Genomic DNA, 24,962 nt, shown 5'->3' on the forward strand with positions numbered 1-24,962 from the left:
TATAAACATTCTGCACAATCCCAAACGTGGCATATTTTTCAAACCATAATTGAATTGTAGGCTAGCATGCAATGCCAACCCAGCAACTTTCTCAAAGCATTGTACACTAAAACAAGCCTTCAGATACAAACCCCTTCTTCCTCAGTGGGAACCACCTCAAGTAGGCCGTTTTTCCTCCTTAATTTCTCCACAGCCTGAGCCAATATGTTAGAACTCTTCTGACCCATTTCCCCCAGGGGAATGATTCAAGCCTTCTTTCCCTCCAGCCTGTTAAAGTGTAATTTATGGTCAATTTCCTAAACCCAGTCACCTGTTCTATTAACCCAAACCCGCCCCCTGCAACAATACAAGATGGTTTGTTTAGGCCCTTCTCGCTTTTGCCCTATTGATTTTTTTAAGTTAAAAGCTCCTCATAGCTCTTTTGTTGCTTCTAAATGGTGATGATAGTAAGGATTCTTCCAACTCTCTTTAAATCCTTGATTTAAAAGCATTTGTTTGAAATTACACCGGCAGAAAACAATTACCACATTTTAAGGCATATAAGACACATCTTAGTTTTTTGGGGGGAGGAAAACAGGGAGCAAAAAAACCCGGCTACTAGGTATTCATCTGGCAAGCGTCCTTAGTCTGGTTAGCTTCAGCACATTATTTTATGCCCTGGTTAGGGCTGGGGGGGAAATTCTACGGAGTAAGTAGCAATGCCCATGTTACACCAACACTCCGCAGTCTGCATTGGTTGCCGATCAGTTTCCGGTCACAATTCAAAGTGTTGGTTATGACCGATAAAGCCCTTCATGGCACCGGACCAGATTATCTCAGGGACCGCCTTCTGCTGCACGAATCCCAGCGACCAGTTAGGTCCCACAGAGTGGGTCTTCTCCGGGTCCCGTCAACTAAACAATGCCGCTTGGCGGGACCCAGGGGAAGAGCCTTCTCTGTGGTGGCCCCAGTCCTCTGGAACCAACTCCCCCAGAGATTAGAATTGCCCCCACCCTCCTTGCCTTTCGTAAGCGTCTTAAAACCCACCTCTGCCGCCAGGCATGGGGGAATTGAGATACTCTTTCCCCCTAGGCCTTTACAATTTTATGCATGGTATGTCTGTATGTATGTTCGGTTTTTATATTAATGGGTTTTTAAGCGTTTTTATTATTGGTTTATTATTGTACGCTGTCTTATTATTGCTGTTAGCCGCCCCGAGTCTCCGGAGAGGGGCGGCACACAAATCAAATCAAATCAAATCAAATCAAATCAAATCAAATCAAATCAATAAATGGGGAAAAAAGCCTGCAAAGACTTAGGGCTGGGAATAAAAAACCCTTCTTCAGAGAGATTAGCAATGAAAAAGCCTGCAAGCCAAGATAAGAGCTGGGAAGATAGTTAGGGCTGGGGAAAAAAGCTTAGAAAAAGGTACATTTAGAGCATAAGACACACCCAAATTTGCAGCCTCTTTTTTTGGGGGGAAGGGTGCATCTTGATACAGTATTTTGAAAAATACGGTAGCTTGTGATTGGTTCTTGCAGTTACAACTTTTGCAATGTTCCCATTCTCACATGGGAAAATAAAGAATAGAATAGAATAGAATTCTTTATTGGTCAAGTGTGATTGGACTCACAAGGAATTTATCTTGGTGCATACGGTCTCAGTGTACATAAAAGAAAAAGATACTTTAAAAAAAAATCAGGTGCTTGGCCACTGAGTCATATTTATGATAACTGCAGTGTCCCAGGGATTCACCATATCATCTTTTGCGGCTTTCTGATAGACAAAGTCAATGGGGAAGCCACTTAACAACCACCTTATCAACTGCAATGATTCACTTAACAAGTGATTGCAATGTCTTGAGGTCATGTCATTTGTGATCTTCCCACTGTCCTAGATAAAACCATCACTACTAGCGAGTGTGGGGTTTGCTTCCTGTTACAGCAGTGTTTCCCAACCTTGGCAACTTGAAGATATCTGGACTTCAACTCCCAGAATTCCCTGAATGCTGGCTGAGGACTTCTGGGAGTTGAAGTCCAGATATCTTCAAGTTGCCAAGGTTGGGAAACACTGTGTTACAGTAACTTGCTGTGCCAATGTTGATGGGGATGTGATTTTTTTCCTTAGTAGTTCCTTACTTAAGGCATTGTCTTTTGCTTTGTTTTAAACAATGCTCCAGTAATGGCACCACAAAGAGAAACATATTGCCACCAACACTGGCAGAGCAAATTGCTATATGTAAATAAGGAGCAAATCCCATGTTCACTTGCACTGGTGATGTTATCCAGTTGCATGAAACATCTGCAAGCAAGCAACCTCAGAAAACACTAAGGACTCCATAAATTACAATTACATTTTGTATTCAAGGTCAGGATGCAAATATGTGATAGTAGCAGCTGCTTGATGACATCACAATGAGAGAACGGACTACGATTGGGAGGGGAAAAATGGAGGAGCCCATCTGAACACAAATCCTCTTAAAGGCATAGGAAATACCAAGTCTTAATCCATCATGCAACCATTCTGGGAAAGAAATTCACAAGCTTCCAAGAAAACTAAATTAACATTAATGAAGAAGGGATGGAATACCTTAATTCTTGCCATCAAAATTCATTTAAAAAAAATCTAACTCAATTTTGCTTCTTTGATTGTGCTTGGCATGTTAAGAGGATGGATAACTGTATTAAGAATTTTTATTTTGGCATCATAGTGGCTAGTGGCCTTGCTTGAATTGGGTGTCTAGTTTAATGAAAAGAAGATTAGAGGTGACATGATGGCAGTCTTCCAATCTCAGGGGCTGCCACAAGGAAAAAGGAATCAAGCATTCTTCAAAGCACCTGAAGACAGGATAAGAAGCAATGGGTGGAAACTAATCAAGGAGAAAAGCAACCTAGAACTAAGGATAAATTTTAATAACAACCACCTGTATTGTCATTGTACATATATACAATGAAATTTCCGGACAGAATTAATTAGTGGAACAACTTGCCTCCAGAAATTGTGAATGTTTCCAAGTTTCAAGTTTAATTGGATTTGTATGCCACCCGAATGCTCCAACACTGTAAGTTTTTAAGAAGAGATTGGACATTTGTCTGAAATGGTATAGATTTCCTGCCTGAGCAGGGGGTTGGACTAGAAGATCTCTTCCAACTCTGTTATTCTATTCTAAGCGGCAAACTTCAAAGTATTGTTGATAATGTTGGATGGAATGTGTTTAATTGCTCCCATATCAGAGCTTGTTAGCTGAGCTTTAGAATTAGCATGTCGGAAACACAACCAAGATGTACTCTTAAGCATGCTTACATATATGTTGACTTTCACTGGATTTATTTATTTCTGGTTCTAGATCAGGGGTAGGGAACATTGGCTTTTCTATGACTTGTGGACTTCAACTCCCAGAATTCCTGAGCTAGCATGATTGGCTCAGGAATTCTGGGAGTTGAAGTCCACAAGTCACAGAAGAGCCAATTTGCCCCTACCCCTGTTCTAAGATCCACAAATTAGAAAACTTATGTTCTACAAACCATAGCTGGTTCTAGGTTTCTTACAGATTTCAGTCCCTCTGGCAGTGTTTCTCAACCTTAGCAACTTTGTGAAGTGTGGACTTCAACTCCCAGGATTCCCTAGTCATCATGGGGAACTCTGGGAGTTGAAATCCTTGTATCTTGTCTTTTCCTCAAGATAAAAAAAAATCAGACTTAGAAGACTTGATAATCTCCACAGATTATCTTAAAAGTTACCAAGGATGAAAAGCAGTGCTTCTACTTCAGAAAATAATGGATGACCATAGCCTGAATCTACAAGCAGGGAATTCTGGGAGTTGAAGTCCATACTTCAACTGTGCAATAGGGTTGATATTCCTAGAGGTGTCTGTAATATGGTAAATGATTTAGCTTTACTAGATAAATAGTCAAAGCAATGGAAACTGCAATTTAATGGTTCCAAATGTAAAATAATGAACTTGGGGAAAAGGAATCCTCAATCTGAGTGTATTGTATAGGTAGTTCTGTGCTAGCACAAACTTCAGAAGAGAAGGATTTAAAATGGATTTAAAAACAGTCTCAATATAGGTGAACAGTGTGGTCGGGCGGGAGGAAAAGCAAGTAGGATGCTTGGCTGCATAGCTAGAGGTATAACAAGCAGGAAGAGGGAAGTGTGGTAGCATGTGTATGTAGAAACAAAAGTGAAGTATGTGTGTAAATAAAACAATGGAAAGCAACCTAGGGTTAACGGACAGGAATACTGTCCTTTAGTAGTAAGCCTCACAAACTGCAGTACTCTACTACTAGTAATACTATACAATTACAGTTTGTGAGGCCTACTGCTAACAGACAATTCATTATTCTTAGGAGTAGATCTGACAAAGTGTGTAAGAACTGTGAGTACCAGCCACTGAATGTGAGTGAGTGAGTGTGTGTGTATGTATGTTGTGTAGCCCTGCTGTTGTTTTCGCATTTACTCTACACTTGTATTGTTTCAGGTGTAACGATATGTAACAATCAGCGTGTAGCAAAAAGTAAACAAAATGAAAAAAAAAACCCACACTCATAGTACAAACCCCTCAAATGAGGAAAAGTCAATTAATCACAAGTTTCAGATCCGCATGAAAAATAATCTACAGGGCCTCAAATTTGATTTTGGGTCATATAGACCCAAGCAGAACAGCAGACCAAAGATGCTTGTGTTGGTTCTCTGGAGTTTTCGAAGCCTACTGACTTTGGGATTTTAAAATAAGGTTTAGATAAATAGATATCTATTTTTATCAACATAAGAACCTGTGACAAAGTGGTGGCAGAGGTCGGATGTCCATAATGGGATACCTGACACAAAGGAGCAACCACACAGGTGGTGGCAGCTGAAACTCGAGCCAATTAATAATACACACTCCATGAACAGAAAACAAGCCTTGGTTTTGAAAGGGTGCAAAAGGGAGTTTGATCCTTGCAGAGTGCAGATTTTGGTGACTGACCTGAACAGGGGTCCTGGTTAATTAAGGTGCATCTCACCCTTATAGGATAGGCCTGCCCTATTAGTACTGGTAAAGTGGGCATGCTGTGGATCCCATCAGTCAAAGAATTTCAGCTGGTGGGGTCGAGAAGGGCCTTCTCTGCCATGGCCCGGTCTTTTGAAATATGTCAGCTCCTGAGGTGTGATTGGTTCCCATCCTACTGACTGTCTGCAAGAGCCTGAAGACCTGGTTCTGCCAGTCGGCTTGGGACTCCAATGGGGGAATATTTTTCAGGAGGTGGTTGATTAACCAATAGCAACATCCAGCTTCCACCCCCTCTTCACATACATTCTCTTGCTTGCCTTCCCATCTTTTAGTTATTATGTTTTCTATTGTGATTTTATATTTTTTATAAATGTATACATTTTATATAGTGTGTGTATGTATATTGCTCAAAAACATAAAGGGAACACTCAAATAACACACCCTAGATCTGAATGAATGAAATATTCTTATTGAATATTCCATTTGCACAACTATTCCATTTGCACAACAGCATGTGAAATTGATTGTCAATCAGTGTTGCTCCCTAAGGGGACAGTTTAATTTCACAGAAGTTTGATTTACTTGGGAGTTATATTCTGTTGTTTAAGTGTTCCATTTATTTTTTGAGCAGTGTATGTATATGTGTGTGTGTATTATTGTTTATGTATGTAGTATATATATCTCACTACGTACATAAACAACAAACTCAAAGTACCAAGACCCTGAGCTACAAATATTTTCCTTTATTGAACACAGAAAGGAAGACAGATAGATAAAGAAGCAACAGACATCACAATCTCTGGAAAGTTTAAATTTTTTATTTAAGACTACTAAAAAAACTATTAAGCTTTTCACAACCCCTGTCGACTTCATCAGAATATAAAATCCCCAACCTCTTCAAGTCAGTAGGGGCTGATGAAAGCTTAGTAGTTTTTTAGTAGTTTTAAATAAATTTTGTAAACGTTCCAGAGATCGTGATATCTATAGCTTCTTTGCCTATAATTATACGTGGAATTTGCATTTTTAGGACAATTCTTTATATATATTGATACACACACACATTGATATACACACACACTTATATAGAGAGAGCAGGGGTATCAAACTCAATAGTAATTGTGAAGTGTATCAAGATTGTGTTTGACCTTGGGGGGGGGGGTCTGGTGGGCATGGTCAGCTCAACGTCACTTGTGTCAAAGGGGCCTGTAGTGGCTTGAGCACTCTGCTAGTACAAATAGGCTCCTGAGCTCCATTTTTGGCTGCAACGGCCTCCTGCAACCCTCTGCCAGCAAAAACAGAGATCTGGAGCCCCATTTGCGGCCCTCTCAAGCTCAGTTTTCACTGGCAGAGCGACCGCAGGCTGGTCCTTTGCTGTTTCCAGAGTGGCCCCTCATTTTACTGATTTCAGTAAAGCAGTGTTTTTCAACCAGTGTGCCGCGGCACACTAGTGTGCCGTGAGACATGGTCAGGTGTGCCGCGAAGCTCAGAGAGAGAAAGAAAGCAAGCAAGAGGGAGAAAGAGCGAGAGAGAGAAAGCAAGAGAGAGAGAGAACAAGAGAAAGAAAGCAATAGAGAGAAAGAAAGCAATAGAGAGAGAGAAAGAGAGGGAGGGAAGGGGAGAGAGGGAAAGACATAGAGGGAGGTAGGGAGGGAGAGAGAAAGAGAGCAAAAAAGAGAGGAAGGAAGGAAGGAAGAGAAAGAAAGAGGGATGGAGAGAGAAAGAAGGGAGAGAAAGAGGGAGGGAGAGAGAAATAGAGTGAAAGGGAGGAAGAGAGAGAGAATTTTGTTGTCCAAACTTTTTTTAGCCCCCACCCTCCCCCCGCTCAATGTGCCCCAGGGTTTCGTAAATGTAAAAAATGTGCCGCGGCTCAAAAAAGGTTGAAAATCACTGCAGTAAAGGGTGGAAGGCTGAATCAACCTTGAACCTGTCAGGATCGAACTTCCTGCAATACTGCATTCTAACCACTCTTCTAGTTAAATACAAGATAGAGACAATCAGACAGTAATCAGACACATCCCTACAGGATTCCTGAATGGCTCAAATAAGTGTTACAGACCGAGGTAGAAAAATAAAACGCTCCACACGGACACGATAAAACCATTTGTAGATGACCAGTGCCCTTCCATTGTTTTGGTGCCAAATTAGAATGGTGAAGTAAATGCGTTTGTTTGTATTTTAGGCAGATAATCAGAGTGGGGCAATTTGACGGTACTCTACGTCCAGAATGGATGAACCTTTGGATGATTTAGAGGGAGCCAAGTATCTCTCTCCTTTGTATTTGACAAAAGGATACTGGCAAATCCCACTGAACACCAGAGAGAAGACTGTGATTATTATGCAAAGGACAGAGAATGCTCTGTCTTGTTTTCTGGAGACAGGACAAAAAATAGTGTATTTGAAATTACAAGGATGTAGAATTTTTCATCAGGGGAAAAAAAAAACCCTAATGGCAAAATTTATTCAACAATGAAAATGTTTCTCCCAGAGGTGGGCTACAACTGAGCCAGTCCCTCTCTCCAGTCCAAGGAAAAAGACAATGGTAAACCACTTCAGAAATCCTGACCCCCAAATTGCAGAGATTTGTGAAGGAGACAACACTGACTTGAAGGCACAGGAACAAAATGTTGCGCGAGGTTGGGGTGACTAAATGAACACTGGATGGAAACTGACCAAGGACATTTGAACTGGAAATAAGGAGAAACTTAATGACGGTGAGAGTGGTCAACCAGTGGAACAGAAATTGCTTTGGGAAATAACAAACACAAAAATGGAATATACACCAGTTTTTTCTACTGGGCATTATGAGAGGGTCTTATTCTAAAAATGTAAAATATTTAAGCTTGCATATAACAACAGCTGCAAGGATTGTATTTGCACAGAACTGGAAAAACCCGCAAATACCTGAAGACATCGAGATCATCAAGAAAATATATGACTGCACAGAGATGGACAGATTGACAATGGGGCTTAATAATCAAAAAGATTCAGACTACTATGAAATCTGGACAAAATGGTACCAATGGACAAAAAAACCCCTCAAACTAAATATTGAAATAAAATATCAAGAAATCTAAAAACAATCAAAAGATAACGTTGATAGGAATGTATATATGTAACAGAACAATGCCGTTTGGTGGGGCCCAGGGAAAGAGCCTTCTCTGTGGCGGCCCCGGCCCTCTGGAACCAACTCCCCCCGGAGATTAGAATTGCCCCCACCCTCCTTGCCTTTCGTAAACTCCTTAAAACCCACCTCTGTCGTCAAGCGTGGGGGAACTGAGACATCTCCCCCTGCCTATGTAGTTCTAGTGCATGATATGACTGTATGTATGTTTTTTATATTGGGGTTCCTTGCTTTTAGATTTTTAAATGTATAATTGTTATCTTAGATTTTAATTATTAGATTTGTCAGTATATATTGTTTTTGTCACTGTTGTGAGCCGCCCCGAGTCTGTGGAGAGGGGCGGCATACAAATCTAATAAATAATAATAATAATAATAACAACAACAACAACAATATGATGTAGATTCATCTGTAAATATGACTATGTATTGTTTTAAAAATGGAAAAATTTAATAAATACTGTACATTAAAAAAAGAAAGAAATTGCTTTGGGAGGTTGTGAGAGCTCCAACACTTGAGATTTTCAAGAGGAAACTGGGCAGCCATATGTCGGAAATGGAGTAGGGTCTCCTGCTTGAGTGAGAGTTTGGACTAGGTGACCTATAAGGTCCCTTTCAACTCTAGTGATCTAATCTCTTCAGATTCCTCCAAATTCCTCCAGTCTATGATTGGAGTGAATTGGATCATCCCAATAATTTCTTCCCCAAAGGCAGCTTTTGACATTCATATAACCAGCTGGGCGAACACAGTCAGCAAGCGAGCACATGGGCAGAAAGAACAGCTAGCAAATGCAACTCAGTGAAATCACCTGCAAAATGCAGGCAATCCTCAACTTAAAAGTAGTTCATTTAACATCCATTCAAAGTTACAAGGGCAGTGAAAAAGAAGTGACTTTGTGACCATTTTTTAACCCTTATGATCTTTGCACGCTCCCCGTGGTCATGCAATTTAAATTCGGATGCTCGACCCGATTCACATTTATGACTGTCATAGGGTCATGTAATCAGGAGGTCTCCCTTTGCAACCTCTTGATCAGCTATGGACAAACCCATTTGAACTTAACCACCGTGTCACCCGTTCAAAGAACTGCAGCGATTTCCTTTAACAAAGGCGGTGAGAGAAAAAAATCATAAGAACAGGGCAGAACTCACTTAACAACATAAACTCTGGACTCGGCTGCGGTTGTCAAGTTGAGGACCACCTGTATTTTTAATCGCATTCTAAGACGTCTCAAAATGAACAAACCAATAAATGACATGTCTTTTAGATCCGCCCACAAAGGATATGAATTTTTTTAATAGGAGTTTTAAATGGTTTTTTTTTTTAACTGTCTTTTTTAGATGTCCTTTATTGTATGTTTTTTAAACTGTCTTATTAGATGTTCTTTGTTGTAAGCTGCCCAGAGTCCTTCGGGGGCCTTGGGTGGCATATTTATCTATCCATCCATCCATTATCTATATCTATCATCTATCCATTCATCCTATTATCTATATCTATAATCTATCCATCATTTATCCATCCATCCATTATCTATATCTAGCCATCCATCCATGATTTATTTATTTAATTTTTTTATGCCACCCTTCTCCTTAGACTCAGGGCGGCTTACAACATGTTAGCAATAGCAATTTTTAACAGAGCCAGCATATTGCCCCCACAATCTATATCTATCTATCATCTATCCATCTAATCTATCTATCTATCTATCTATCTATCTATCTATCTATCTATCTATCTATCTATCTATCTATCTATCTAATTAACTAAACAAAAAAAGCAAACAAGTAAACAAACAAAACAAAATAAGAGCCTTCAACAAAGAGGCGGCCAGCGGCCTCTGGTGCAAGGGGGTGGGAGGTCGACGACGGAAGAGGGGCTGGCCCTTAAAAAAAGCGAGAAAGAGGCACGCGGGTTCTTAAAGAACACCGCCGGGGGCTGCAAGTTGGGAGTTAGGAAGAAACGTGCCCGTCGGTCGTGAGAAGAGAAGGTCGGGGCTACACGAGGCAATTGGGGGGGGGGGGGCTTTAAGCAAACGCTTCGAAGGAAGCGGGTCTCTTTCCTAGCTCCCACCCACCCATTGCCACGGATTCCTAAATGTTTACAGTGGATCCGGATAGGATCTCATGCTGACCCCCCCCCCTTTCTTCCTTCTTTTTGCACCCGGAGAAGCTGACCAGCCAAGCGGTTTGTCCCCCCCCAAATTCCTCTCGCTCTCTCCTCCAGCTGCGGTCCGGGTGAGGGGGGGAATACCCTCCTTTTTTTTTGCATTTCCTACGCGCGCTTGCAAAGCAGCCCCTCCCCGTGCGCCCGACCGAGCCCGAAAGCCGGGTTGCGGGTGGGGGAAACCCGGGGAATCCCTGCCGCTCCTCAGCCCGATTCGCCGCGATCGTCGGGTGCAATTCCCGCCAATGCCGCCCGGATCCTCCGTCTCCCTCCCCCCCTTCCCCTCCCCTCCGCGACCCAAACCTGAGCGACTCCCGCTCCGACATCATCCATGGCCTCGCGCGGCGGTGGCAGCAGAGCCGGCCCCGCGCTGACGTCACGCTCCCGGGGCGAAGAAAGGAGGGGGGGCGGAGGAGGGCGGGAGCTGCTTAAAGGGGCAGCGCCTCCATTCATCCGGCTCAGACAAAAGAGCCAGGAGGATTTCCCGCTCGGGATCTGTTCAGGCCGAGCTTGTCCACTGATTACGTGCCCGATTCTCCCTTTGGAAGCGTTCTTCAATCCCGCTGTATCGGATCTATTATCGGACAGCACGGGGGTGGGGGGCGCTAAGGCTCTGTACTGTCACCACTTCTTTGTATATTTTATTTTTATTTATTTATTTATTTTATTTATTTATTTTAATTGGGGGAAAGATGAGAAGCAACAAGAGAAAATATTATTTTACTGAAAGAGTAGTAGATGCTTGGAACAAACTTCCAGCAGCCGTGGTTGGTGAATCCACAGTAACTGAATTTAAACATGCCTGGGATAAACATATCTCCATCCTAAAATAAAATATAGGTGATTGGTGATTTAAGTGATTGGTCTTCTCATTCCAGACAAGGATGAAAGGAGGTTGAACAACTAGCCTCATGGTGCAACCAGAACCATTTGAAACTGAACACACTCAAAACCGTAGAAATGGTGATAGACTTTCTCCTAAAAACTCTCCTATCCTACCACCTCTTACAATACTAGATGATACAGCTGAGTCCTTCAAATTTCTAGGTTCTATTCTATTCATATCTCAAAACATAAAATGGTCACCTAGCATCAAAAAAGGTCATCAAAAAGCACAACAAACAATGTTCTTTCTGTGCCAACTCAGGAAGCTCAAACTGCCCAAGGAGCTGCTGATACAGTTCTACAGAGGAATCATTGAGTCTGTCATCTACACCTCTATAACTGTCTGGTTTGGTGCTGCAGCCCAACAGGACCGACACAGACTTCAGAGGATAATCAGACATGTACTACCAACCTGCCCTCCATTGAGGATTTGTATACTACAGGAGTCAAAAAGAGGGCTGTGAAAATATTTAATGACCCCTCACATCCTGGACATAAATTGTTTCAACTCCTACCCTCAAAACGATCATATAGAGCACTGCACACCAAGACAACTGGGCACAAGGTTTTTCTTGAATGCCATCACTCTACTAAATATTTCCCCTTTGTTAAACTATTCACTAAGACTGCATTACTAGAATAGAATAGAATTCTTTATTGGCCAAGTGTGATTGCACACACAAGGAATTTGTCTTTGGTGCATATATTCTCAGTGTACATAAAAGAAAAAGATACATTTGTCAAGAATCATGAGGTACAACACTCAATGATTGCCATAGGGGTCAAATAAGCAATAAGGAATACTATTACTATTAGTAGTCTCATTGTTCCTATCACCATCATGACTGTAATTTGTTGCTTATTTCCTTAAGATTTATATTGATTGTTCCCTCAATTGCTTATTTGTACCCTATGACAATCATTGTGTTGTACCTCATGATTCTTAACAAATGTATCTTTTATATACAGAGAGCATATGCACCAATGACAAATTATTTGTGTGTCCAATCACAGCTGGCCAATAAAGAATATTCTATTCTATTCTATTTGGACCCTTTCCAATATTTCTAACTGCCGAAAGCCCAGGGGGCTGGAATTATGGGGGTGACCGTCTAGCATGTCACCCCCATAATCCCCAGCCCCCATGGCTTTTGGCACCTGGAAATGCTGTGAAGGCTCCTTGCAGATCCGACACAACTAAATTGGGGTAGACTGCAATGCCCATAATCCCCAGTCACCATGGTTGGGCAGGGTCATTCTAGAGAATTTAGAGCCCAAACCTATACTAAACATAGAAAAGGGGCTCACTTGAGATCTGTTTTCGTGTTTAATGGGGCATCTTGTGTGCATTTACTCAGAAAAATAACGTTTCATAAACAGAAACGTTTAAATGGGATCGGTGGGGCATTAAAATATATAGAATATATTTGGGGTGGCCACTCTGCCCTGAATTCCTGGTGCCCAGGATAAGCAAGTTACTTGGGGGGGGGGGGATAGGGAGAAAGGGAGAGAAAAAAAGATCCAGGGAGAACAGAATCAGATTTGTGGGATCCTTGGTCAGGGTTGGGCAATTAATTTTGCCATGGGGCCGCATGCGAAATTGGGATGGTTTTAGGGGGCTGGATTAATATAATTAACTCAGTTCTATCCAATACTGTATATTATTGGATAGAACTGAGTTAATTATAATTATAAACTATCATTATATATTATTATATTATACATATATATAATTATATATTATAATTATAAATTAATTGCCCACCCCTTCCTTCCTTGTTCCCTCCATTTCTCCTTCCTTCCTTTCTTCTCCAGATGGAGAGAAGCTTCTGTCTCTGATTTTCTCTGCCTTTTATTTCTGCTTTTGGGCAGTTCTTTACTTTCCTTTCAAAATATTCCTTTCAGGTGCCTCTCTACAACTGACCCACATTGTTAGTTGAGAAAACATAGTGGAGGCTTTGCCTGAAAGTAGCTTTGGATTCCTTTTCTTCCTCCTCCTCCCTTTTTTCCCTCCTGAGAGGTGGATGGGGGTTGATTTAAATTTCTTGGAAAGGCCAATGAAACCAATGAACAATTAAAAAATGAGCATTTATTGGACTTTTGAAAAAGGGCATGGAAAGAGAATTTCTCCTTCCTTCCTCCCTTTCTTCTACCTTCCTTCCTCCCTCCATTTCTCCTTCCTTCCTTTCTCCCTTCCTTCCTTCCAACCTCTGTGGGCCAGTCACAGACAGTGGGCAGGCCTCATCCGGCCCCCGGGCCGCACTTTGCCCAGGTCTGTCCTTGGTGCTCTGAGCTTGGCTGTTTGCCTGCTAGGTAACATAACCTTTGACCTTTCATTTGCTCAACAACTGGGAAGCCTTTCTGGGGCTGATGTGTCTTTGGTTGGCAGCTTTAATTGGGGTTTATTGGACAAACCATGGTTCATGTTCAAATGGGTGATTCTGCAAAGTCTACCTGATCCGCCAAATCAATTCTCCTCTTAAATCTGGAACACGACAGGACATCCAGAAAAGGACTCTGAAATGTTGGTCCCCTTCCCCAATGAAATCCAGTCAACAGCAGGAACACCAGTATTATGGTTGATTTTATTTATTTTTTTAAGAACAAAATAAAACGGGAGAAAAAAAACTAGTTAGGGTCCATGGGATCAAAGTCTTTTGTCATCTCAAGGAGAAATTTCTCTCCCATTGCCACACTTGTGGCAGCGATTCCAGCATGAGATTCAACGCAGGTTGCCCTTTCCACTACGGAATATACAATACAGCAATCCAGAACAATTCAATTCCCAGTTGGGTTGTTTTTTAAAAAGTGTTTTTTTCCCCCTAGCCCTCAAGATAATTGATAAAAGTGCGTGGGTAGCACCCCAAAAGCCATTAACTGCCTTTCCAGTGAACAAACCTTAAGATTCTATACTTGCAACCCTGTTTCATCGATTTCCCCCAAAAATCCATGTTTTCACATTGCCGCATTGATTACTTTTAAGCATAAAGTATTCACCGTCTCTGTAAAGATGCTCCCAAAACTTTCTTTCAGTCACAAATGATAAGGGTCAGTGGTGGGTTGCTACTGGTTCGCCCCGGTTCAGACGAACCAGTAGCAGCAGGAGGCTCCGCCCACTCACCTGGACATAATCAGATGATCTGCACATGCGCAGAAGCACCCTGCCCGCAGTTCAGTTCCAAACCGGTAGTGAAGGTAAATGAAACCCACTGCTGATGGGGATAGTTTAGGTTTAAGCAAGTTGTCAGAACTTTTTGTCAACTAGGGTTTGTTCAGTAATTGCTGTTGACAATAACACCTGTTTAGCACAATATCTGAATAGAACTGTGAAGATTTATGGTGATTTCATGAATGGGAAAATAGCCAAATAATTATTAGGCAACACTGGATTTTAAATCTATGCCAAATTTGAAGCTGTGGCATGTTTTAAGTTCCCTGCTCTGGAAAGAGACCTCAGCTGATTTCAGAAAGCAAAGCCAGCTTAGTACTTGGATGGGACCGGAAGAAAAATTCTAGGACTGTAGGATTTTTCCTTTTCTTTTTGAGAATTGAAGGGAACATCCTGAAAGAAGGCAAGTTCCATGCCGTTGCCCCCTCCAAAAAGGACATGGATATGATCATGAAATCACTTGGGATCAAGATCAAGGCCTTGTTTTACTGCTACTCTAGCAATATCTGAATTAGTTCTTGACAAATAGGGAAGAGCAGCTTTAAACCATGATTAAATTTGCTTGAAATTTCTAGACAGTTAAAAACATCAACTTCTTTTTCTATAGTGGTATATTGTCACTATCCTATTAAATAGGGTTTTGGAATGTGTGAATACACTGAGCCCAAGATCTGCTTTTGGGTTTTCTTCCTCTACATGTAATCCTTGACACAATTCATTTAGTGGCCATTCAAAGTTACAACAGCACTGGAAAAAGTGACTTATGACCGTTTTTCACACTTGCAACCTTTGCAGTGTGATCAAAATTCAGATGCTTGAACTGATTCACATTTATGACCGTTGCTGTGTCACAAGATCACACGTGGTCAACTTCTGTGACCTCCTGACAAGCAAAGTCAATGGGGAAGCCACATTCACATAATACTCCTGTTGCTAACCTATCAAACGCAGTGATTCACTTAACAACTGTGGCAAGAAAGATCACATAATAGGGCAAAATTCACTTAACAAATGTCTCACTTAGCAGAAATTTTGGGCTTAACTCTGATCGTCAGTCGAGGACTACCTGTACTATTACCGATTCTTCTCAATAAAAGAACAAAAATAAAACTGTGCGTGCCGTTTTTTAAAAGACAATGCTCTACTTTCTCCAGAATATCTGTTCTCACCATGCTCATCGTAAACCAATGCTCTGGGTGGACAAAACCCAAATTATGGGACAACAGCCAGTTACCCAGAGCCTTCTCTGTTTTGCCTCTGTTGGGTCAGCAGAAAGGGCCATTAAAACCTACAAAGGCCTGGTCTCCATCTTGAGCACCATGCTTAATATTCATGGCCACGTGGTCAAAGGATTTCCTTCATGTTTGCTGTTCTTAACCAAATGTCTCAGGTGGATGAATTGTTGCATTTCTGCAGTACAATTTATGGAGGAGGAGCCGCAGAGGAGAATCGGGCCTACTACTTCCTCCAGCCAGATCCCCTGCTCCTTTGCCATTACCTGTTGAATTATTGCCTTTTAAAAAAAAAGATACCTGGATAAAATTGCGCTAGGCGGCTGTACCCATCAAACGCCACAATAGAGACTTTCTTTTGACATCCAAACAATATCAAACTCAGCAAACGTCACCCGTGGAGTTCAGGGCGGCTGCCAACTTTCCCTTCCACTGTTTTCAAAATGGTCGAAAGGTTTCAGGTGTCCTGAAGCTTCGGTCTCTGCGTTTGCTCGCTGAGCTTTTCTTGTGGCTGAGTGATGGCAAGAAGATCGGAGAGACGGTCCAAGGCCACAGATGGCTGGCAGCATGTACCAAGTGAACATCAGTGGAGATCAATTTCCCTGGTGCCATACTGCTTAAGGTTTTTTGGGCCCCTATCCCCACCCCTAACCCAGTTTCTTTGGCTGAGATAGTTCCAGGTCTCATCCATCTCACTAGGGAAGGAAGAAGGTATTCTCAAGTGAGATTTCTCCTCTCTGAACAACCCAGAGCCCCAATCCCAATTGGAAGGCATCTCTGCCCACTGTCAGAGGGTATTTGACCAAACTCTGGATAGGATTGGGCTGTAAAAGAGGTAGCCATTTTTTATATTTTTGATAAAAGGGCCATAAGGATCCCGTGAGGGATTTCAATTAGAACAGAGCTGGAAGGGACCTGGGAGGTCTTCTAGCCCAGCCCCTTTGCTCAAGCAGGAGACCCTATGCTAGTTTGGACAAGTCTCTTTAAAAAAAAAAAAAGTGATGAAGCACCCACAATTTCTGAAGGCAAGCTGTTCAGTGGTTAATTGTCCTCACTGTTAAGGAAGTTTCTCTTTAATTCCAAATCGCTTCTCTCCTTGATTAGTTTCCATCCATTGCTTTTTTTGTCCTGCTCTCTGGTGCTTTGGAAAAGAAGTTGACCCCCCCCCCCTCCTCTTTGTGGCAGCCCCTCAAATATTGAAATACTGCTATCATGTCACCCCTGGTCCTTCTTTTTCCTAGACTAGCCAAACCCAAATCCTGCAACTGTTCTTCATTACGTTTTAGTCTTCAGGCCTTTGTCTTCTGTGCACTTTTTCCAAAGTCTCAGCATCGTTTTTTTGTGATGTAGTGACCAAAACTGGGTGCAGTATTCCAGGTGTGGCCTTATACAGCGGTACTAATACTTGACGTGATTTTGAATCTATGCCTGTGTTCATACAACCGAGGATTGTATTAGTTTTTTTGGCGGTGGCTGCTGCACACTGCTGACTCGTGATTAAGTGATCGTCCGCTAGGACCTCTCAAGAGTTATGGTTTTTGAGCCAGGTTTTCCCTAATCTGTACTTGTACCTTTGTTTTTTCCTGCCCAGATATAAAAACCTTGCTGTTCTCCACTTTAAATGCCATGTTGTTTGGATAGGGCCCATTGTTCACGTCTGTCAAAATCTTTTCGGATCCTGAGCTTGTCTTCTGGGGTGTTGGATGAGGACAGATCCCAGGAATCCCGTCTCCTACCCTCTTCTATTCGGACTAATTAGATCCCTTTCGCTTCCCAGACTATCCGGGAGCTTTCACTCCATGTACGGTCTACTCTGCTAATTCACTAGGCCCTTCCCACACCCGTCCAAAGAATCCAGGGTTTCCACCCTCTAACCACACTAGAACTAATCCTATCCCACAAAACTCGGGGGGGATCCTGGCTCGTTACCCCTATAACTAATCCCTACAGCCCACGTCCCTCCCTCAGAGCTCAGGAGTTTCCCCCCCTTTTTTCCACTTCCCGCCGCTACCCGACTTCCTCCTGCTTCAACGTATGAGGACGTTGATCTCGGTCACGCTGGCCTCCATGACGTTTTCCGCCGTGGTCTTGCCGTGCTGTTCCTTGAGGTGGCGGCGAATGGCCGGCTTGTGGGCGAAGCGCACGTCGCAGTAAGAGCAGCGGTAGGGCCTCTCGCCGCTGTGGAGGTTCATGTGATCGTGCAGCGTGGACTTCTGGGTGAAGCACTTCCCACAGATGGTGCAGGAGTGCGACTTCACCCCGCGGTGGACATTCATGTGCCGGTTGAGGTTGCTGCTGTGGTTGAACTGCTTGCCGCACCGGGGGCACATGAAAATGAAGTGATGGGCCCGCATGTGGAAGACGAGCTTCTCCACCCCTTGGAAGACCTCCTCACACTTGGTGCAGCAGATGATCCTAGAGAGCCCGCTACCTCCCCCTGAACTGCCCCCTCTCCCAACTACGGGGAAGGTGGAGAAAGGACGGCCACTCAGTCCCGCGAGGACCAGCCCCATCCCACCGCTGCTGCTCTGGCACTCGGCGGCAACGGCGGCCGCCTCGCTGGTCTCCTCCAAGTAGCCTCCCCCAGGGATGATCAGGAGGCCTTTACCTACGTCATCCTCGGAGAGGCTATAGGAGGCCTTGACCACCCCATGTTGAGCTTTCTCGGGGGAAGATTCAGGAGAAGACTCTATGGCTTCCGCCACCGTAGAGTTGACCTGAGGTTCTTCCTGGTCTCCGGATTCTGCTTTGTTCCACCCCGGCAGAGGGGACAATTCTTTGTCCCAGGCTTCCTGTGGGGAGCTTTCCTTGTTCCAGCTTTGCTGGGGTGAGGTGTCTTTGCTCCAGCTGCTGCCCATCTGCTGCTGCTGTTGCTGCTTCTTCTGCCGCTGGGCCACTTCCATGGCCGATTCAATCTTCACGATGCAGATGTCAGAGACAGAATCTTCATACCCAAAATCCTCCTCCTGCTCCTCTTCCTCCTCCTCTGCCTTCATCTCCAGCTCTTCTTCCAATGGGAACTCCAGCTTCACGGGCCGCTGAATGGACCTATCAATTATAAGAATACATTTAGAAGGTTAGAAAGTTTCAGGATAATGACACTGCCTCGCAAGGAATTAGACGATTGGTTTATTATTTGGATAATTTAATTCGTAAACTATTCAAGACTCACTTATGCCGCCAGGCATGGGGGAGTTGAGATATTCCTTCCCCCTAGGCCATTACAAGTTATGCATGGTATGTTTGTGTGTATGTTTGGTTTTATAATAATGGTTTTTAGTTGTTTTATTATTGGATTGTTACATGCTGTTTTTTATCATTGTTGTTAGCCGCCCCGAGTCTACGGAGAGGGGCGGCATACAAATCCAATCAATCAATCAATCAATATTTGCAAGCCAATATCTCTCCGGTCTAATTAGCTCCATCCATCTCTACAGACATGCAGTTCTTCTCAGTACAGGCAGCCCTTGACTTATTGGACCGGAAGTGAGCCCCAAATTTCTGTCGCTAAGCAAGACAGTTGTTTAAATGGCTTGTGCCCCATTTTATGACTTTTATTGCCACAGGTGTTAAAGTGAAAAAGAGCAGTTGTGATGCGGCTGTTAAAAAGTGAATCTGGTCTTCCCATTGACTTTGCTGGTCAGAAGAGCACCAAAGGAGATCACATGACTTCGGGGCACAGCATAATGCAATAATGGCAAAATGACAAAACAAACCAAGTATAGTGATACAAACCCCTCGTCATACAAACTTTTCGAGATACAAACCCAGGGTTTACGATTTTTTTGCCTCTATTTTCCACTTACAAACCCAAGCTGCCGCCACTGGACTTCTGTTGCCTGCAAAGCGCCCGTTTTTGCGCTGCTGGGATTCCCCTGAGGCTCCCTTCCATGGGAAACACCACCTCCGGACTTCCGTGTTTTTGCGATGCTGCAGGGGAATCCCAGCAGCGCAAAAACAGGCGCTTCGATGGCAACAGAAGTCCGGAGGTGGGGTTTCCCAGCGAGGGGAGCCTCAGCGAAATCGCAGCATCACAAAAACATGGAAGTCTGGAGGTGGGGTTTCCCATGGAGGGGAGCCTCAGGGGAATCCCAGCAGCGCAAAAACGGGCGCTTCGGCTGGCAAAAAGGGGGAGTTTGCTGGCTGGGGGAATTCTGGGAGTTGAAGTCCAAATATCTTCAAGTTGCCAAGGTTGGGAAACACTGCTCTAGTGCATCTTATATTCCCAAAAATTATGGTAACTGCCAGGATCAGGTATTTGTGTATCTGACGCAAGTACCAGACGTGGGTTTCAGCAGGTTCTGACCATTTCTAGAGAACTGGTGGTGGAAATTTTAAGTAGCTTGGAGAACCAGTAAATACCACTTCTGACTGTCCCCACCTCCATCTATTCTCTGCCTTCCGAGTCTCAGCTGATTGGGAAGAAATGAGGATTTTGCAGTATCTTTCCCCAGCCATGCCCACAGAACCGACAGTACATTTTTTTGAATCCCACCACTGCAACTACATGTAGTCCTCCACTTACAACAATAATTGTTGGGCCCAAAATTTCTGCTGCTAAGCAAGACAGTTATTAAATGAGTTTTGTCCCCTTTTATGATCTTCCTTGCCACAGCTATTAATTACATCACTGCATTTGTTACTAACATGGAATACTTCAATTGTCATAAATAGGAGTCGGTTGCAAAGCATCTGAATTTTGATCGCAGGAATGCTGCAATGGTTTTAAGCATTAAAAAAATGGTCACCAGTCACCTTTTTTCAGTGCCGTTGCAACTTCAAAAGGTCATTAAATGAACTGCTGTAAGTGGGGGGCTATCTATAATAACATAGGATAGACATGATGAAAACAGAGCTATTATGGGTTTGGCTGCCCAGACATGGGTCTATTACTATGCTTACCCAATAATAATAATAATAATAATAATAATAATAATAATAATAATAATAATAATAATAGATTTGTATGCCACCTACCTCTATCTAAGAATGCCTCTACTTATGAACTTTTCTAGATAACAACCGGATGTTCAAGGTTTTTTTTGGTCAAGAACCATTTTTTTCCTCAAGAACCATTTTCCACTTACAAACCCAAGCCTCGGAAACTGTAACCAGAAAAGGCAGGCAGAAGCCGCCGTGGGGCCTCTCTAGGAATCTCCTGGGAAGAAACAGGGTTGGAAAAGGCCGGGAGAAGCCTCCGTGGGGCCTCTCTAGGAATCTCCTGGGAGGAAACAGGGCCTCCGCCCTCCCTGTGGTTTCCCCAATCGCACACGTTATTTGCTTTTACATTGATTCCTATGGGAAAAATTGCTTCTTCTTATAAACTTTTCTACTTAAGAACCTAGTCACGGAACAAATTAAGTTCATAAGTAGAGGTACCACTGTAGCTTGCATTGGTCAGCTGTGGTGAGTAAGAATCATCTCTAGGTGACCAGGCAGGAAACTACCCTCCACTACAAAATTATTGGTTCTTTCCATGGATTTTTCTTTCTTTTTAGGAAGGAACTTGGACTAGTGCAGTGCTTTTCAATATTTTTTTTAACACCTCCCCCCCAAGGAAGAGGTAAACATTTTGCACCCCTTCGACTCTCCACCGTGACGGTAAATAGTATCACAGCCTGGCCTGCCTGACCTGCCACCCCCAAATTGCGCCCCAATGCGAGATGCGCCTCCTGACAGTTGTACTGGTACCTCCGTTGTGTTCCTCAGCATTGTGTCCAGGGCAGCCCATTCTAAAGGAAAACATCTTGTAAGTTTGAGAAATTTGATTGAACTATAAGATGGACGATTACTAAGGAAATGGCAGTATTAGTATAAAGTAGTGAGATGGGAGAATACAGAGAAATAAAACAAGCAGCGATAGAAAGCGCTCAGGCGGTAATAGTCTTAGCGTGGAAAGACGCGACAAAATGGACAATGCAAAATTGGTATAGGTATATGGTGGACCACATTCAATTCGAGATTCCGGATAAAAGGATGAATTCGATTAATGAAACTGATTTGCAACAGCTGATGGGGTGATGGGACAAGGTAAGACAAACACAAGAACAAGGGGACACAATCTGAAGTTAGTTGGGGGAAAGATCAAAAGCAATGTGATTTCTGACAGTCTCAAAATGGGTGAACAGTGCAGTCAGGCGGTAGGGAAAGCAAGTAGGATGCTTGGCTGCATAGCTAGAGGTATAACAAGCAGGAAGAGGGAGATTATGATCCCACTATATAGAATGATGGTGAGACCACATTTGGAATACTGTGTTCAGTTCTGGAGACCTCACCTACAAAAAGATATAGACAAAATTGAACGGGTCCAAAGACGGGCTACAAGAATGGTGGAAGGTCTTAAGCATAAAACGTATCAGGAAAGACTTAATGAACTCAATCTGTATAGTCTGGAGGACAGAAGGAAAAGGGGGGACATGATCGAAACATTTAAATATATTAAAGGGTTAAATAAGGTCCAGGAGGGAAGTGTTTTTAATAGGAAAGTGAACACAAGAACAAGGGGACACAATCTGAAGTTAGTTGGGGGAAAGATCAAAAGCAACATGAGAAAATATTATTTTACTGAAAGAGTAGTAGATCCTTGGAACAAACTTCCAGCAAATGTGGTAGATAAATCCACAGTAACTGAATTTAAACATGCCTGGAATAAACATATATCCATCCTAAGATAAAATACAGAAAATAGTATAAGGGCAGACTAGATGGACCATGAGGTCTTTTTCTGCCGTCAGACTTCTATGTTTCTATTATTTTACTGAAAGAGTAGTAGATCCTTGGAACAAACTTCCAGCAGACGTGGTTGGTAAATCCACAGTAACTGAATTTAAACATGCCTGGGATAAACATATATCCATTCTAAGATAAAATACAGGAAATAGTATAAGGGCAGACTAGATGGACCATGAGGTCTTTTTCTGTCGTCAGTCTTCTATGTTTCTATGTGGCGAGTAGGATCCGAGACCAAGCTATAAGAAACAAGTTGGAACCACTCTATAATATGTACAGAAATATTTCACTCTTGGGTTTAAATGATTTATACAAGAAATACCCCCAACTGGTGGTAGGATATGATTGATTGTCTGGTGGTAGGATCACTGAGCACATGTTATATGTTGTGTGTATGTTTTACATTATAAAAATCAATAAAAATATTAATTAAAAAAAAGAGAGAAATTTGATTGAACTTGCGAGATGTTTTTCTTTTAGAATGGGCTGTCCTGGATACAATGCTGAGGAACGTGATAGAGATACTGGTACAAGTGTTAGGATGCGCATCGTACTCCCTGTAGCAAAAAAACAAGCACATTCCCCAGGGTCACATGCGGGGGGCATCGCTCCGCACCTCCCCAGGGGGACACTAGACTAGTGGCAAAAGGGGCACCAAAACAGGGTAATAACTGCTTTGTACAAGTATTTACAAGACTGAGGAATTCTTCAGCAAACCTCTTGCGTGAGTGCACTTTATTGGATGAGGTAGAGCAACCCACAACACTGGAAGACTTGAATTTCCGGTAGCCTCCGAATTTGGACGTTTCTTCCTTGAGGTTGATTTTGGGTTCGATGAATTGGGACAGAGCATTTCGGCACTTCTCCACCACGTGCTCCATCTGGAGGTAGCTGGCAGCAGTCAGATAGTTCACAATGTCCCTGACGGCAAACTCGAGGGCTCCAGTGTAGCAAGAGAGAAGAAGATCGGCTACAATTTTGGCGCTATGCATGAGGGAAACTTGGAGCTCGGAAGAAGGGTTGAGCAGGAACTGATCTCTCAGGAACGGGGAGCAGGCCGCCAAGATGACTTTGTGGCCGCGGAACTTGAGGCTGTCCGCCACAATGGTGACGTCACAAAAACGCTCCTCAAAGCGCAGCTGGTTCATGTTGCGTAAGGTGGCCGCCTCATGGCCAGGCAGCTGAAAGCGAAGGAGTTCCACACCGGACGCCATTTTGGCTCTTGCGAGGTGGCAGATTTTGACAAAGGGAGCAAGAATAGAAGCGGCTGAGGATCAAAGAAAACAGGCTCTGAAAAAAAGTGGGAGGGAGGGGAAACTGAATTTAAGACTTTAAATAAACTCACTTTGGACAAAATGCCACAATCCTCCCCCACACTACTCCCAAGGCTTCACAGAAGATGCAAAATCTTATTTGAGTTTTGTTCGATGTAGGAACCTTAAGCTTCAATGATATCCCAAACTTCAGATTCCTTTATCAATCATGTACTGCAGGGATATGGGAGGGAGGGGTAGGCAAAGTTGCCTCTTCTATGACATGTGGACTTCAACTCCCAGAATTCCTGAGCTAGTATGTTTGGGTCAGGGATTCTGGGAGTTGACTTCTACAAATCATAGAAGATCCAACTTTGCCTACCTATGAGGGTCAACTTCTGCACCGACTGAGATCGACCAGAGAGATAGGAGAACCATCGTAATACAGAACCTCCCAATTCCAGCTCTCTTAGCTGTCACAGAAGGATACTATGGTCAATGGTATCGAAAGCAGTTGAGAGGTCAAGTAGCACCAAGATAAGAGGAATGGCTCCCATCTCCGGCTCGCCAGAGATCATCCATCAGAGACCAAAGCAGTTTCCATGCTGTTGCCAGGCCTGAAACCCGATTGAAAAGGGTCTAGAGAAGAGGTAGGCAAAGTTGGCTGTTCTATGACACTGGACTTCAACTCCCAGAATTCCTGAGCTAGCATGACTGACTCAGGAATTCTGGGAGTTGAAGTCCACAAGTCATAGAAGAGCCAACTTTGCCTATCCCTGGTCTAGAGAATTAGAATAATAATAATAATAATAATAATAATAATAATAATAATAATAATAATTATTTCGCCACGATGTTCGCTGGGTTCCTTACTTGTTCCTCTGTTTCCCCAGAGATGAAATGTCCTGGCAGGGGCCTCCAAACTTCGGGGAATTCTTTGGGGGTTAGGAACACTTGGGCAGTTGCTGATCGGTCCCTGTTAGTTTAATTTAAAGAGCCCCGAGTTTTCCAGGCAGGGAGCCAACGGACACGGCTTTTCCGGCACCTACGAGCATCTTCACGTGCGCGCCAACTTCCAGCGCGAACTTATTCCGCCCGCACGGAAGTTTGCAAAGCAGAGAGCGCTTAACACCCCCCCCCCCCAAAAAGGAAAATAAAAAGTGTGGATTAACTTTACGGGCAACGCCTGGGGAGGTGTGGCATCTAAGTCGCAAAACCTGTACGCTACACGCACACGCACGTGTGAAAAGTCCGCCGCTTTGCTCCTCTCGGCTTTTCCCAACCTGACGCCCTCCCCGGCGCGCCGGATCAAAACATCGGAAGCGATTCCTCGATTGCAAAGCGGCCGCTTTCTAAGAACCGGGGAAAGGGGGGCAAACAAAAAAAAAGGCGGGAATCTTTCCCCTTTTCTCTCTTGCAGCAGCACAAAGCTGGAACA

General features: G+C 43.3%; 2 protein-coding genes across 5 annotated transcripts in view; both read right to left on the bottom strand.

The window, feature by feature from the left end:
- EHMT2 (euchromatic histone lysine methyltransferase 2) overlaps nucleotides 1-10,636 on the bottom strand; it is a 65,859-nt gene extending 55,223 nt beyond the window's left edge. For 3 of the 4 annotated variants that reach the window (XM_070737684.1, XM_070737685.1, XM_070737683.1), the window contains exon 1: nucleotides 132-282. In XM_070737684.1, the coding sequence (XP_070593785.1) occupies nucleotides 132-227 (96 nt within the window). In that variant the 5' untranslated portion in view covers nucleotides 228-282. Of the gene's footprint in view, nucleotides 1-131; nucleotides 283-10,559 lie in introns of those variants that run through there. The other variant, XM_070737686.1, reaches the window with a different exon arrangement.
- A 4,031-nt stretch (nucleotides 10,637-14,667) lies between these two features.
- ZBTB12 (zinc finger and BTB domain containing 12) lies at nucleotides 14,668-23,558 on the bottom strand. The gene is made up of 2 exons (XM_070737691.1): nucleotides 22,989-23,558; nucleotides 14,668-18,590 (listed from the first exon to the last, which is right to left on the bottom strand). The coding sequence occupies exons 1-2, from the start codon at nucleotides 23,483-23,485 to the stop codon at nucleotides 17,570-17,572; spliced, it is 1,518 nt and encodes a 505-aa protein (XP_070593792.1). The 5' UTR covers nucleotides 23,486-23,558; the 3' UTR covers nucleotides 14,668-17,569.
- Between the last annotated feature and the right edge of the window lie 1,404 nt (nucleotides 23,559-24,962).

Source organism: Erythrolamprus reginae, chromosome 2, assembly GCF_031021105.1.
Source record: "Erythrolamprus reginae isolate rEryReg1 chromosome 2, rEryReg1.hap1, whole genome shotgun sequence".
NCBI classification, from domain to species: Eukaryota; Metazoa; Chordata; class Lepidosauria; order Squamata; family Dipsadidae; genus Erythrolamprus; species Erythrolamprus reginae.